The sequence below is a fragment of the Cephus cinctus genome, unplaced genomic scaffold (assembly GCF_000341935.2).
Source record: "Cephus cinctus unplaced genomic scaffold, Ccin1 Ccin1_scaffold2643, whole genome shotgun sequence".
Classification (NCBI taxonomy): domain Eukaryota; kingdom Metazoa; phylum Arthropoda; class Insecta; order Hymenoptera; family Cephidae; genus Cephus; species Cephus cinctus.
Window position 1 is genome coordinate 4111 of NW_014334322.1, and position 13575 is coordinate 17685.

General features: G+C 45.2%; 1 protein-coding gene and 1 long non-coding RNA gene across 2 annotated transcripts in view; both read right to left on the bottom strand.

Annotated features, from left to right (window-relative positions):
- Window positions 1-2527: 2527 nt before the first annotated feature.
- On the bottom strand, window positions 2528-2950 carry LOC107274308 (transmembrane and TPR repeat-containing protein 4-like). The gene has a single exon (XM_015753325.2). It carries the CDS (start codon window positions 2837-2839, stop codon window positions 2528-2530), a length of 312 nt encoding a protein of 103 aa, XP_015608811.1. The 5' UTR covers window positions 2840-2950.
- A 75-nt stretch (window positions 2951-3025) lies between these two features.
- LOC107274319 overlaps window positions 3026-13575 on the bottom strand; it is a 31002-nt gene continuing 20452 nt past the window's right edge. Inside the window, exons 3-4 of the long non-coding RNA XR_001539430.2 lie at window positions 5112-5676; window positions 3026-4994 (exon numbers count right to left, since the gene is read on the bottom strand). This is a non-coding gene — a long non-coding RNA (uncharacterized LOC107274319). The remainder of the gene's footprint in view (window positions 4995-5111; window positions 5677-13575) is intronic.

The window sequence follows — 13575 nt, forward strand, 5'->3', positions numbered from 1 at the left end:
AAGGGGTGGAAAATCTCCTGTGGGTTTTGTTAAGGGTCGCGGAAAAAAAACCAAGTCCCGCTAGAGAGGGTTGGTATATATATATATATTTTGTTTCCTTCTATACAACTTTTCCTTCTTGCCGAGGTGTATTCACCGTTTCGGCCAGTTAATAACCCGAAGTGCCTTGCGAGCGGCTGACCTACCCCAAAAGCACAGCTTTGATATTAGAGATACTGCGCAAGTTTCGCGGAAAACTTTCGATATAGAGTTTCCCACCTTGCTACGCGTAGTTCGGGGAGACTTGAGAATTGGCTACTTGACTCCGCCGAGAAAACTTATCACCCCGTAATGTGCTGCTTGTATCTCAGTGGCAGGTTAGCTACTTTTGTTTTGGACAGGAGACAATTTATTTTTTTTTTTAATACACGCAATATCCCACGCGCGCTACGTACGTTTCGTGCAGCCTCCGTAACGAGTGGCAAAGGTTGGCTCGTTACGTCATTGGTCGTTACGTTTCGCTTTGACGATAACAAAGATAGAGCCAACCCTTCTTTGCCACGTTTTCCGGCGTCTTTCCAGCCTGGTCTTGCATTGCCTTTAAGGCCGAAGAAATCGACGAACGCTGTAGAAGCGAGACGGAGATAGGGAATGTTGCATTCGGTAGTGAGCGAACGAGAGAGAGAGAGAGAGAGAGAGAGAGGGAGCGAAAATTCAAAGAAGAGACGAAAGTGTGTCGGTACGTTACACCATGTAGAAACTCAGCCATTGTGTTCTGAAAGCTGCGAACATTTTCCTTACAGTATTCTATGAAATATTCTATTGCAGAGACAATTTCTCTCTCCCACCTCTCTCTCTCTCTCTCTCTCTCTCTCTCTCTCTCTCTCTCTCTCTCTCTCTCTCTCACACACTGGCTCTATCAGCGTGTCTCCCTCTCACTCGATCTGTATTCTCCTCGCGGCAACTACTGCCAGCCTGAAAGCTACGTAAAGCAACGACAATACGACAGACCCTAGAACTGCTGTGTATGAAGGAGGATATGCGTAAGAAGAAAAAGGACAGAAACATAATTACCATCATTTACGAAACGATAACATTTTTTTATCATCGAATCAGACAAATTATTTTCTACTCTTCAAAGTTCGCCGTTCGTTATCGCGTACCAATTGAATTTTACGGAAAAATTATTTTCCCCGCCCACCCCTTGATTCGCATTTTTACTGTCAAACCGTTATTGAATGAAAAATAAAATTTCTTTTCTTTTTCTTAGGTCGAAATAAACCATGAGAATGATATCCACTGTTATAAGGGCACAGAAAGGAATATTCGGCAAGGTCCATCCCACACGAGAGACTTCCAAATCCCATGTTGAAATAAGGCCTGTAATTCTTTCTCTCACGTGTCGCTTGAGCCAACCGACGAGTCCATCGGGACAATATTCATCCCTTACCGAAAGGGAAACTTACCCTCGACCGTTTCCGAATGAATCGAGAGCCGCTATAAGATGATAAAAAGGAGAGGGACGAGCCGGTTAAACTCTACCTTAAATGACGATTTTAACGTAAAGAAAAATTGGTAAGAAAAAAATGCATCACAAGATTAATTTGAAAAAAAAATATTAATAATTTCTCAAAATAATTTCTTTTTCCGCAACGAACAACCCTTACGCATCAGGATCGAACCCCATTGATATTCTACGTATTGTGCGTCACAGTAATTTTGCGCTAATGAGACGTGTTGCCGTAACGAGCAACGTGGTTGTAGACAGAAGAAACATCGACTGAGGCAGCAGGTAGGATATATACAAGGGTAGTTAGGTAAGTACCTACCTAGGTATCGAGGGTTGGTACCTACATACCGAACAAGCTCAACTTCCGCAATGCTTCTACGTATCTATGTATTGCTGTATTGCATAGAGGGTTAAGGTGGATGAGCGATGTGTCGGTGTCTTGTAACTTGATGGATCGGCCAATAGGAGGCCAATATGCGGTATTGCTTCAGCAATGGCAAACTGCTAGCAATGCGTCAAAACCCAACGGTACGGAGAATCTCTACCCGTAGACGGTAAAGAGAGAGAGTGAGAAAAAAGTAGCGTGATAGAGAATGACAGTGGGCGCAGTAAGGGCAATGACGTATAGATCCCACAGTGATCCAGTACACGTACACCCACGTCCCATCGAAAAAAGGACCGTCCCCTGGATTTTGAATTTTGCATATTTCAGAGAAATAAAAAAAAAAGATGCTCCCTTGTTCTTACTATTTTCCATTTTTTCCCATTCGTTTTATCGCATCCCCTTTTGTCCGGCTCTCTGGATTTCGAGGATTCTCCTTCAACCCCAAGCAATATGCGTTCCCCTATACAAGAGTGCGTTCATATACTCCTCTCGAAATTCAGGACTTGTGCTCAGGACGAATCTGATTCCTGTTCGCGAACAAACCCGTACAGCCTGGACGGTCCAATTGCAATGGGGATGAAAGTATATTTTTCTATTAGATAAATCACGTGGGAGTGAATGACGTAAATTAATTGAATTTTTTGTTTGTTCACTCACCGGAAGGTGAACGTCGTCAGAGGCCTGTAGCTCTTGTGGCTGTTAACGTCCTGCATAGGCGTCCCCCAGAAGTCATCTTCGAGTATATTGGTCACTGGACTCTGGGCGATGACGTCCTTGTTCCTGACGACGGCCGGTATGTCGTCGTGGACGAAATCACTTCCAAGGGCATTCAGGTAGCATCCAACAGCGACCAGGGCGACGGCAGCGTAAACGCACCATCCTGGAGGATCGTTGGTCCCGTTTTCACTGCAGGAAGTCCTGGGCGTTCGTTTTTGACAGGAACAAATATTATTCCTGCGTCTCATCTTTCTCTTCAGAATATATATATATATATATATATATATATGAGGGATCACTTTGACAGCTACGACGGCGTTCAGCTGATTATTATTATTATCGTCGACGGAGGCACGAGATCCTCGACGTCGACGTCGCTCAGACGCATCGACGTCCGACCGTTGAGGGATCACTTTGACAGCTATTGACAGGAACAAATATTATTCCTGCGTCTCATCTTTCTCTTCAGAATATATATATATATATATATATATATATGAGGGATCACTTTGACAGCTACGACGGCGTTCAGCTGATTATTATTATTATCGTCGACGGAGGCACGAGATCCTCGACGTCGACGTCGCTCAGACGCATCGACGTCCGACCGTTACCGACACGCTAGCTCGACTTGAACTGTCTGACTGGCTTAAGGCGATTTCCACTGCGGAGGATCTGTATCGCGACGCGTATCCTTTCTCGCATTTCCATGTGAACCCGCACTCCTCCTTAACCTTGAGTTTCACGTGACATTTAGGCTGGTCCATAAGTACCTCGGTAAATCTTCCAAATCGCATCACAGTACACACTTGTTAATCCACATAATTTTTATCAACCCGCGAACCGATTTTTAACCCGTTTCAATTTCTGACCTCATGACCTTATTCCGAGGTGTCTTCTCGTTATCAGAAGGCTATTCGATAAGATTAACTACGTAATTACCAAGTAACGTTCATACTCAACCCCGAGATCGCGAGTTCGCCAACAGGCGAAAGCTCTCGGGTACATTTTATTCCTCTTAGACTCATCGAGCTCTCACGACCTTACAGTTTACTCAAATTGACCTCATTCGTTTTTACCTATACAATACATTTTTCGTGAAATAATAAATCCAAAACGTCGCCCCTGTACACGAAAAATCACTCGACGACCTCAATCACTTGGTCAACTTTTACCATGAGCTTTCCTTCTCCGTGTAATCGATAAACCTAAATATCCACTATCACCCCTGTCGTACGGCGATACACTAGGTTAATTTTTTTTTTTCGTGTGGATTAAAAAAAAATCCACGATAATTAGCCCGTTCAAGAGAATTAAGGTCCAATTATCCGAAACTCGAATCCCATACACACGGCACCGTAACCAGATACCCTGCAATGGATTTGCTAGCCACGGGATGACCTATACAGACTTTGCAACCTAAATTTCATCCCTTTTTTTCGTCTTCTCTTCAATCCCACTTCCCTACCACTTTTCTCCTTTAGTTTTCTTTCTACGCCACTGTACAGTACAGTTAATACAGATGCACGGGCTTACAGTACCATTGCGATATAAGGGATGATTTACAAGTGCATACATATGCGTAACCTACGGCTAGTGTATTTCAGTACATATACGAAATGTATATACGCATATATAAATATATCTATACAGTGCGCCAACGATAAACGAGTAAAGCGTGTATCTCGGGCCAGGCGCAGCCTCGAAATTCCCCTGCGATACTTTTGCAACTTCAATTCCTCCGTCGGCCGACTTCAAAGGAGTTCAGCAGTTCCTGCATTTCCCTCTCTGACGATTCTCCACGTTTCTTTTCGTATCCCTCTTGTGACTTTTATTTACTCTTCGTGTTTGCTCCTTTCGTCGAGAATCGAACTCGCAGCAAAGTCGAACATCTTTTTCACGAAGAAAACGCCCGGGAGTGTTCCGATTTAGTAGAAATTTCGAGGTACAAAAATTCAAAGCGAACTCGAATGTCTAATTAATCTATGTCTAATTTTTTTTTTCGTAAATCTTCCCACGACACGTGCGTTTCTTTTTATTACGCTACCACGTACGTTTCGATTGATATCGCTGTTCGTCTTGTTAATTCACTTGTCTTATCACTCGTAGCACTTGGACGAAAATTCGCAGCGCGATTTGGCGAACCGATTGAAAAGTCGTCGCGACGACGGTTTACGCGAGACTAAAGGACGACGGCATCCGCCCGGTTATATACTGGGCGCACTCTGACCCGCACAGTTGCGCAAGCGCCTTTCACAGCCAGCTTTCCTCTTGAGCTTTTCCATTCCCGCGTCCCCTGCAGCTTACACTGTTCCAGCCAATGTTCCCTCTTATATTGGCATTCCAATGTTTACACCTGCTTCCACGGCTAATCCTCGGCGCAGCTTATTAATTATGACGAGTCTGAAAATTCACATTTGTTTTTTGTCAAAAAACAGAGTAATCAAACAAAACTTTACTGCGTGTTATTACGGCAGCCGCTCGTAATATGTCTGACGACTAAGTCGATGCTCTACTTACACAGATTTTTAACGAGTTCGGCTACACCCGGTTGCGCATTCATAAGTGGAGTTGTCGCTCGGAATTGTTTTCGCGATTACAGGGAAAAGGCGTAGACTCCCTTTCTTGGATTTATCCTGAATCCCGGATGCTGGGAAACGATCTCGTTGACGAGGCTGCGTCAGCAACGACCACGTAAGGATCCTGTTAGTTCCGGCCGATTCTCAGGGACTTTCCGGGATCCTCCAAGTCTACTTCCTGGAAGACACATGAGCTTGTACGCTCCAAGACGAATGTGTTCCTGCCACGGATGTACTTCGGGGTCTCCTTCTTCGAGGAACACGTCAAATTACCAAGATTCTCGAGATGCCGGACGATTGCGTAATTGAGGGGTGGGCCACAGCTTCCTTTTGACTTTCATTTGTCACGTGACCAAAGTTCCATCGTGGATAATCTGTATGTCGATTTTTCAGTTTTCTCAGTTTTCAGGGTTGGCTTCCCTGCCTGCACGTTCATTCCAGCCAAGTGTCATTGCCAGCCGAGAGATCTGAGAGGATCGTCGATCCGTGAAGGATGTACCAGGAACCTGAAAACAAAAAATTTAATAAATCAAACATTAGCCTGGTAGAATAATTTGTAACGTGACCCTCGCACTTTTCCAAAATATTATAATTTTCAAGCGATCAAAATATTATATAAAAACTTTTGATTCTCTCGGTGTCGTCAGACACGAATCATCCAACTCGCACTAAATGTGGATTTAAAGTTTAAGTAAATCTACAATCTGACAGCTGCGATGCATCAGGGTCCATCAAGATGAAACATCTCGAAAGTAAATCCAGATCAACGTGCAGAATATCCTGAGACACGTATGAGAATTTTAAGCTTCGAAACCAGCCGTCTGCGTTCGATTAGGCTCAAGAAGCCAGAGGAAAAAAAAAAAGAAAAAACGTGAAAATAAAATAAAAAAGCGTTCACACCGGAGAGATCAAAAATACGATTTACACGTACGACAACAAAGGGTAAAGAAATATGAGAATAAGTATCGAACGTCAAAGACTTAAGAGCATTGCCAAATAAATTGGCTGACAAAACAAATCAGTTTCTCGAACTGAACAAACAATGATAACGAGAGAAAACGCTCGAGTTTCTCGAGGCTGATAATAAATTTACACATTTCTATTGATTAAACCTCCAAGCTGCCCCGAGCGGCATTCGGCCATTCGACGCAATCTCGGATCGGCGGCTTAGGACCTCAAGTACCACTGATCAGTAGGTACACCGAGAGAGGGTTGGCCCAGCTTCTTGATTGGTCCACTGGGTTAGTAGACAGGGGATTGTTCGTGTTCCTGGAAATAGTGGACCGCGTGACCAATGAAAAGGAGAAAAGGAAATAAAAGACAGCAAACTATAGAAGACTGATAGCGTCAACTGGTAGAGGGCAGCAGCGGTCGTAGGAGCTGGATGGAGTAGATGTAGGTTAACCATGTCGTGCAAGCTGGATTAGCGACACTCTTTCGCGGAATTGCCGCATTACCGGACAACTTCAGGAAACGTTCGATACCTGCCTGGAATCTGGTCCAGCTTAGCGGAGGATAGAGAGTGATCGTGAAATTAGCGTCCCGCGTGGTGGAATCGAAAGAAAAGAAAATAAGTGGACCTTTACTTCGAATCCCTCACGGATCCGATGGCCGATAAGATTAATTACTGTTTAAATGAAATTTTCCGGATGTGGGATGCTGGACGGGAATTTGGCATCTCGTTTTTACAAATCCCGTTCTTTTTTATCTAAAGCGAACTGTGGTTTAACTTTGGGACGACACCGCACGAGATACCAACTTGACGATCATGAATTAGCAACCTTCTTTATACCCGTTTGTAATCATAAGACTCGAATCATCATCCCTCGTCACGAGTCACGTCTTTGACTTATCATCGAATCCCGATCACCGATTGCCTTCTTATCGCAGGTCGCAAGAGCTTATCAATCGACGTGGTCGTTATCGATCGCCAATCAAAATTCTCATAGCCGATATCGGGATGAGAAATGTCTGCGAACCCTGCAGATTTTCAATTCCTATATCCAGCCTCTTGGTCCTGGGATACACGACCTACCCCAGCCTCTTCCGCCCCTCGTCAAGTCCCATTTGCGAATGAATCGTTCTCGATGCCCGGGCACTTTGCCACGGAGTTATACGATTATGAAACTCCGATGACTGACTCGCAGGGATTGCCGAACTTCCTTGATACGGGACCGAGTCGCTTCGGGAAATATCGAATGCTCGGATCAGTTGGGCGACGAGATGGCGAAGGGGGCTGGACCGCGCAGCATCCGACTTCAACAAAATTCAAACGAGACGTACGAAACGGGGGATGAAACAGTCTCTTGGAGGCGGTTCAATTTTTTTTTTTTCAAAAAGCTCCCCACTCGAAACAGTTTGATTTTGCTGTAAAATTCGAAAATTTCTCCTTTCACCCAAAAATCACTAAAACGGACAATCCATTGATCCATTACCCTCTTCCGAAAAATCTACGTCATGACAAATCTCATTTCCCGCGACTTCCGGCCGGTTAAACGCACATGTGCGACGGGCGCGTGCACACCGGAAAAGCCGTCCACGATCCAAATTGGCCGGTTTTCGTCGTATTCCAATTTCATTCGGCGTGTTTACACGTCGCGACGGTTGGTCGCACGTGGATAAAAAAAGTTTTCAGGTACGTCAAACAACAGCGTACAAACTCCCAAACCTCGTCCGTACCAAAGAATTCGCTTTGTTCTTTTCTTCTCTCTCTCTCTCTCTCTCTCTCTCTCTCGCTCTCTCTCTCCGTTCCTTCTCTCTCTGTCCAGTTATTATCTTTTTTTTTAACATCCCCCACCCTGCGCCAAGGGAACACGTTACACCGGCAAATCAACGGATACCTAACGGACGAACTGTCGATGCGGTTAAGGAAAAACTTTTCCAATTTTCTCAACTTCGTATTTATAACTTCAAACTTTTCACGTCATATCCACTCCAGACCGACTTGATGTGCTCTGCCACCCCCCTCGCATCCATCAGACACGACCAGATAACTTCGCATCAACCTCCGACCCCTTGAAGACCCTCGTAAATAGGGGTGCAACGCAGGGGGGGTTGTCGGTGAAAAATTTCAATGTAAACATCATTAGGGTAGGTCAGGTTTCAAGATCCATACACAAATTCTCTTTCTCTTACCAATCAGTCGACAGTGACAGCCTGACTGTGCCACGTGACCCGGGGAGCAGCCCTTGCAATGGCCGAATCCTTCTATCCTTCTTTTGCACCCTTATCTCCAGAATTCATCCTCGTAAAATAACTAGCGCGTCGTTTTATTAAACGCCTGATGGCGCGACGGAAGGGTTAACGGCTGGGAAATAAAGCAGCGTCGACACGTGCTGTCGCGAGCGACGTAAAGAGTCCAAGTGTTGTCGGGCAATAAAAGTGTAGAGGCACGGGGGGAGCGGGGGGGGGCACTTATCAAAAGGGAAAGAGAGGGGAGGGAAAAAAAAAAAAAAAGCAAAAAATCTCCCCGTGATTTTACGGTCCTTAACAATCGGCAAAGTAATTATTTTTTTTTACGAGCCGACTTTTCCAAAAATTAATTTTTCACCATCCGGGGGAAGATGGGCGGACCACTCATCTCCGGGATCCTATCTCAAAATTTCATCCTAGCGCTACATACATGTAACCTGGGACGCCGCCAGTCCTGTAGCTGGCTCCTTTTTATTCGTGACGTCACAGGGACTTCCTTTGTACAGTCAGGACGCAGGATACTAAATGCAGGATATTTAATAAGTGCAGGAAGTACTTTACCGACCCCTTGAACGAGAGGAGGAACAAGGACAAAAGGGTTAAGGAGTCCAGGGGGAGTCTGTGTGTGTGTGAGAGAGAGAGAGAGAGAGAGAGAGAGAGAGAGAGGAGCGGGGTGGGAGGGAGACTGAGAGAGAAGAAAAGTCAGGCCGAAGCAAACGAGTCGCTCCCAATCCCCGCTACTACTTACCGAACTTTTCAAGGATATGAGAAACATTCGGTAATTGCTAAAGTTTACGCCTTAAATTCCACATTTCTCCACGGCCTTTCCCCTCCGCCGCCACTTCCGCTCCCCTCCGCCGCCACTTCCGCCGCCGACAACCCAGCCGAAATTCCAAGCTAAATTTCCCAGATTCTGACGAAGGTTTGATATTATCCCAGAGTGGCATGATAATTTGCAAGCTATTCCTGCAAGCGGGACAGTCCCGCCGGTATTACCCCAAATAAAAAAAAAAAAAAAAAAAAGGCCGATTAAGCATATGCTTCCCCAAAGTAAGATATTCGCGCGAGAAAAAAATAAAAAATGTCTTTCCCTAATTCACATGAAAAATTGCCTACGTCATCATTAACCCGCTTAGCCACGGAGACTCCGAAACGCGTGTAACGACGGTGACAAGGCGTCCGCCAATTAGCACGCTGGACAAAATCACGCACGTTACAAGGAATCAGGTGTGAAAGGCAGGCAGGCAACATTAACCTGCACGAAAGTCCCTAGGGTCACGTGCGAGGACATAGGACCCTAAGTAAATTGACAACTGCGGGATACGAGGGAATAAAAAAAAGTTCAGGCTAAATTCCAATTCTCCGTGCACAAAAATAATCTTCGGAGAAAGGTCCAGCGTCGTCGACGCAGCATCCAAAAATATCGAAGGATCGATCGATCTCGAGATACAGGTACGCCCGAACAGGAGATGCCGACAATCTTGATCGGAATATGGAATCGAATGTCAATGGGGTAGATCTGAATGTCGTAATGGTTAAAACGGCAAAACTTAAACGTACACGTATTGCCACACAATCCCATAAAACACAAACACACATGGCTCCCCATCATCCGATATCAAAATCTTCTTACAACGGCATCTAACCTACTTTGCCTTCCTTATCTGATGCTCCAGTTTGCCAACTTGCTCCCGAGCACCGTCCGGACTTATCTCCGTAATAGATTTACCCACGTGCCGGAGCTCAGTACCAAACCCGAGATGCTGTATTCTCCGACCAGATACTATATCTATATACAGAGACAGAAGCCCTAAGACAACAGCATTTACGCACAAACCCAGCAAATGTAATGAACTACCCAGATAGTCACGAGATACAATCCAGATACGAGGGATTAGATAATTTGAAGAAAAAAAATAGTCCGAGTTCATATTTCAAACAATTAGAACATTATTAGAATAACCTAGAAAATCCTAGAACAACCTAAAAAAAACCTACAAAAACTTAAAACAATATGGAACAACCAAGCATCAGCTAGAATAAGCTGAAACTATAAAAACCTATAGAAACCTATAGAAACCTATAGAAACCTACAAAACCCTATAGAAACCTATAGAAACCTAGAAAAAGCTAGAAAAACCTAGAACAACATAGAACAATATGGAACAACTTAGAATAAGTTAGAATAAGCTGGAACAATCTATAAACACCTAGAACAACAAAGAACAACAAAGAACAATGCGAGAAAGCCTAGAATAAGCTGGAACAGCCAAGAAAAAGCTATAGAACCTATAAAAACCTATAGAAACCTATAAAAAACTAGAACAACCTAACCGGAATTTTCGAATTATGGGGGGGGGGGCTAACTTCCCGGATCCCCCCGTGAATTTTCATCCACGATGAACATAGGTTTCCTCTTAACAAGGCACCAAGTACGTGGCACAAGGTAATACTTTTGGTTCGCCATTAATCTTGCTCTGTCCTGGCCACGCACTTCTCGGCACGTTCAGCTTCGTGGCAGAAGCGCCAAACCACCCACCCACCTCCCGTTCCCCGGCCTTCATCCCTCTTCCTGATACCCAGGGCCACCCACTCTATTCCTTCAGGCTAATTTGGTTATTTACCTCTGGGCATACACACACGTCGATTAATCAAGGGGATACGGAGCCGAATGGCGTAGGATCGACGGGGCAGATGAAACGGTTCATTCTGCTCTTCCATCAAAAACATTCAAACCATCTACCGAAGAGAAGAGTGAACAAGCACGACGTTTTAACGATTACACTTTTTTCTCATCTGTTTCCACCTTCTCTCGTACCACGTTCACTCGGCACGATCGCTGCTGCCACCATACGAATGCTTAAGCACTTTGAGCTTCAAGGCTGATGCTCATGGCAGGGAACGCATTGGAGGCTGATTATGGGTAGTCGTGTTGTTCATTGCCTAGATTCATTTCAAAAATCCAAAGTCGACGGGGGGTGCCCACCTTCCGGGCAAAGAAGATCGACTAGTTGAAAAAAAATTTATTCACAGACTCCAAGGGCAAAGACCACTCGCGAAATAGAACAATGCAGGAAAAAAAAAAATGTTGGCGAATTTCAACGAATTCGACAAATTTTTCATTTCGACCCAACGTCACGTCGCGAACGTTACTCAGGATTAATTCTAACTACGAAAATACGCTGCCCGTTTACCATTGTTCCTGACCCGACACAACGATCGCTGTACATAGGAAACAAAAAAAAAAGTCCCTTTTGTTAATTTCAAATTTAGGTAAAAAAACGGATATCCGGCGGTAAGAGTCACGTGAGCACCAATACGTTCTATACCGTGCACGTATATAAGAACCACCCTTAAGAATTTCATCCCTCGTCGACAACACGATGGCACGCGAGAATATTCACGAAAAACGACCGTCCGCCAACCCCACTGCACCCGATTACGGAATCCGGTTGAAATTCGACACGTTCTTCGCGAATTCGCTAAATATTTCCCCAGTACAACGGCTGTCATTCGAATCGGTCGATGTAATTCAGGGTGCGTCAAAGCGATGGAGACACGCAGAAAAATTCAATCGAGCCGACCTCTCATATCCCATTTAGAATTGTCTGGTTCGATTGTATTTCGCAAAGCCCGTGCTAAAGAAAAAAAAAAATATGGAAAAAACACTAGTCCGCCCTTGTGTACAGTAATGACAGTCCCCCTCTTGCAAAACACGTCGGAAGCTTTTGGCTGCTGCAACTAATAGCAACAGCTGATACAAGTACGTCAAGAAGATTCCCGGTCATTAATGCATTCGCATTTCAATGAGAAAGCTCAGAGTCCCTAATGACGTCAGTGCTTACGGACTTTACGTAACGTCAAATGTCACCGACGATAATAACAGTTCGCCAGCAGCCATTAGTGACTTTTTGCCGAATCCCAAACGACTCGACTTACAACGCGGGCGAGATGATCCTCTCAGGTTCCTTTGTCTCCTCTCGAGGTGTTACGTAACACGTCCGGGACGAGAGAAAGTCGAGCAGCCCATTCACCGTGGCGCACCTCTTTGCTCGAGGGGAGGTGGGAGAAAGCTAACTTTCTTTTTTTTTTTTTTCTTTTTCAACAGAGTTAAGCTCCGGCCGGAGCGGCCATCCTGGGCAATTACCGCCATCCGTAACGGCTGTCCACCTTATCGTATTACAAAAGGTCATTTTTTCGTGTTTCCCGGAATAAACGCGTTTGGCTGTATCAAGAGGGAAATAGAGAAAGTAGAGAGTGGGGTGGGATAGGGTTCATCCCAAGTGAAAGCTGTACCATTTCTCTTTCGCTTTTTCAATTCTACATGATCTCCGCACGGGGCAGATTCACGAGATGAATCCGTCCCGAGGCGCCGTGTGATGGCAAAAGTCAAATTCCAAAAAAAAAAATCTCCAAGCACCGAGCTACGGGAAAGAGCTTTAAAGCTTTCGTTAGAAATTTTGAGTTCCGGGCAATGACTTCACGGAGAAAAAAAAGTCACGGCCAATCAGATTTTCATGCTTCTGAAAAGCTCGGTCGAGCTTTCGCCTACGCGATACATATGAAAAGGACCTAGCCCGACCATAGGTGGTCGGTGGTATTTCAACGGATGACCTACGACCCCAAGACCACGTGTCATCCTCAATCGCGCGTATTACTCCCGTATGCAAATACATAGGAAAAACGAAATTCTACGGTACCCGGGCTGTATTAAAACAATTTTTGTTCTTCTACCTCCTAAAGCTTCATCATCCGCCTAACGTGCGCGCCACCCACGTGCTACATATACGTATCACGTGTAATAGAGCCGTATCTCAGGGAAGCAACGCGGCCGAGTGAGAGAGCCGAATATTTACGATTCCGTCGTATATTACGTAGCTAGTTAAAGGGGTGAGGAGCTTGCAATGTTAAACGCGTAGATTTAAGTCGCAACCCTATACAGGCAGGATGAAGGTTCCGCGTGGCAGCGGTACGACGGGGTTTACGGCCGGCGAAAGCAGGCAAAGTGTGGCGCAGGGCGTGTGGGTCTATAGGTGGCGTCAGGTACGGCCGGGGGGTTAGAGATACTCGGTACTTGGTTGAGGAGGAAGGTGGGACGGCAGGGGCGTATTGTTGGGGTATGGTTGAGCTCGTAAAAACGTTCCATAAAAGTGCTGCAATCGGAGCGGAGTGCGTCTGTGACTGACGTGGTTACCCAGCAAGCGAAATATATT

Excerpts from the sequence above, each read along its gene's own strand:
- LOC107274308 (XM_015753325.2), bottom strand. The coding sequence starts at position 2,839 with ATGAGACGCAGGAATAATATTTGTTCCTGTCAAAAACGAACGCCCAGG.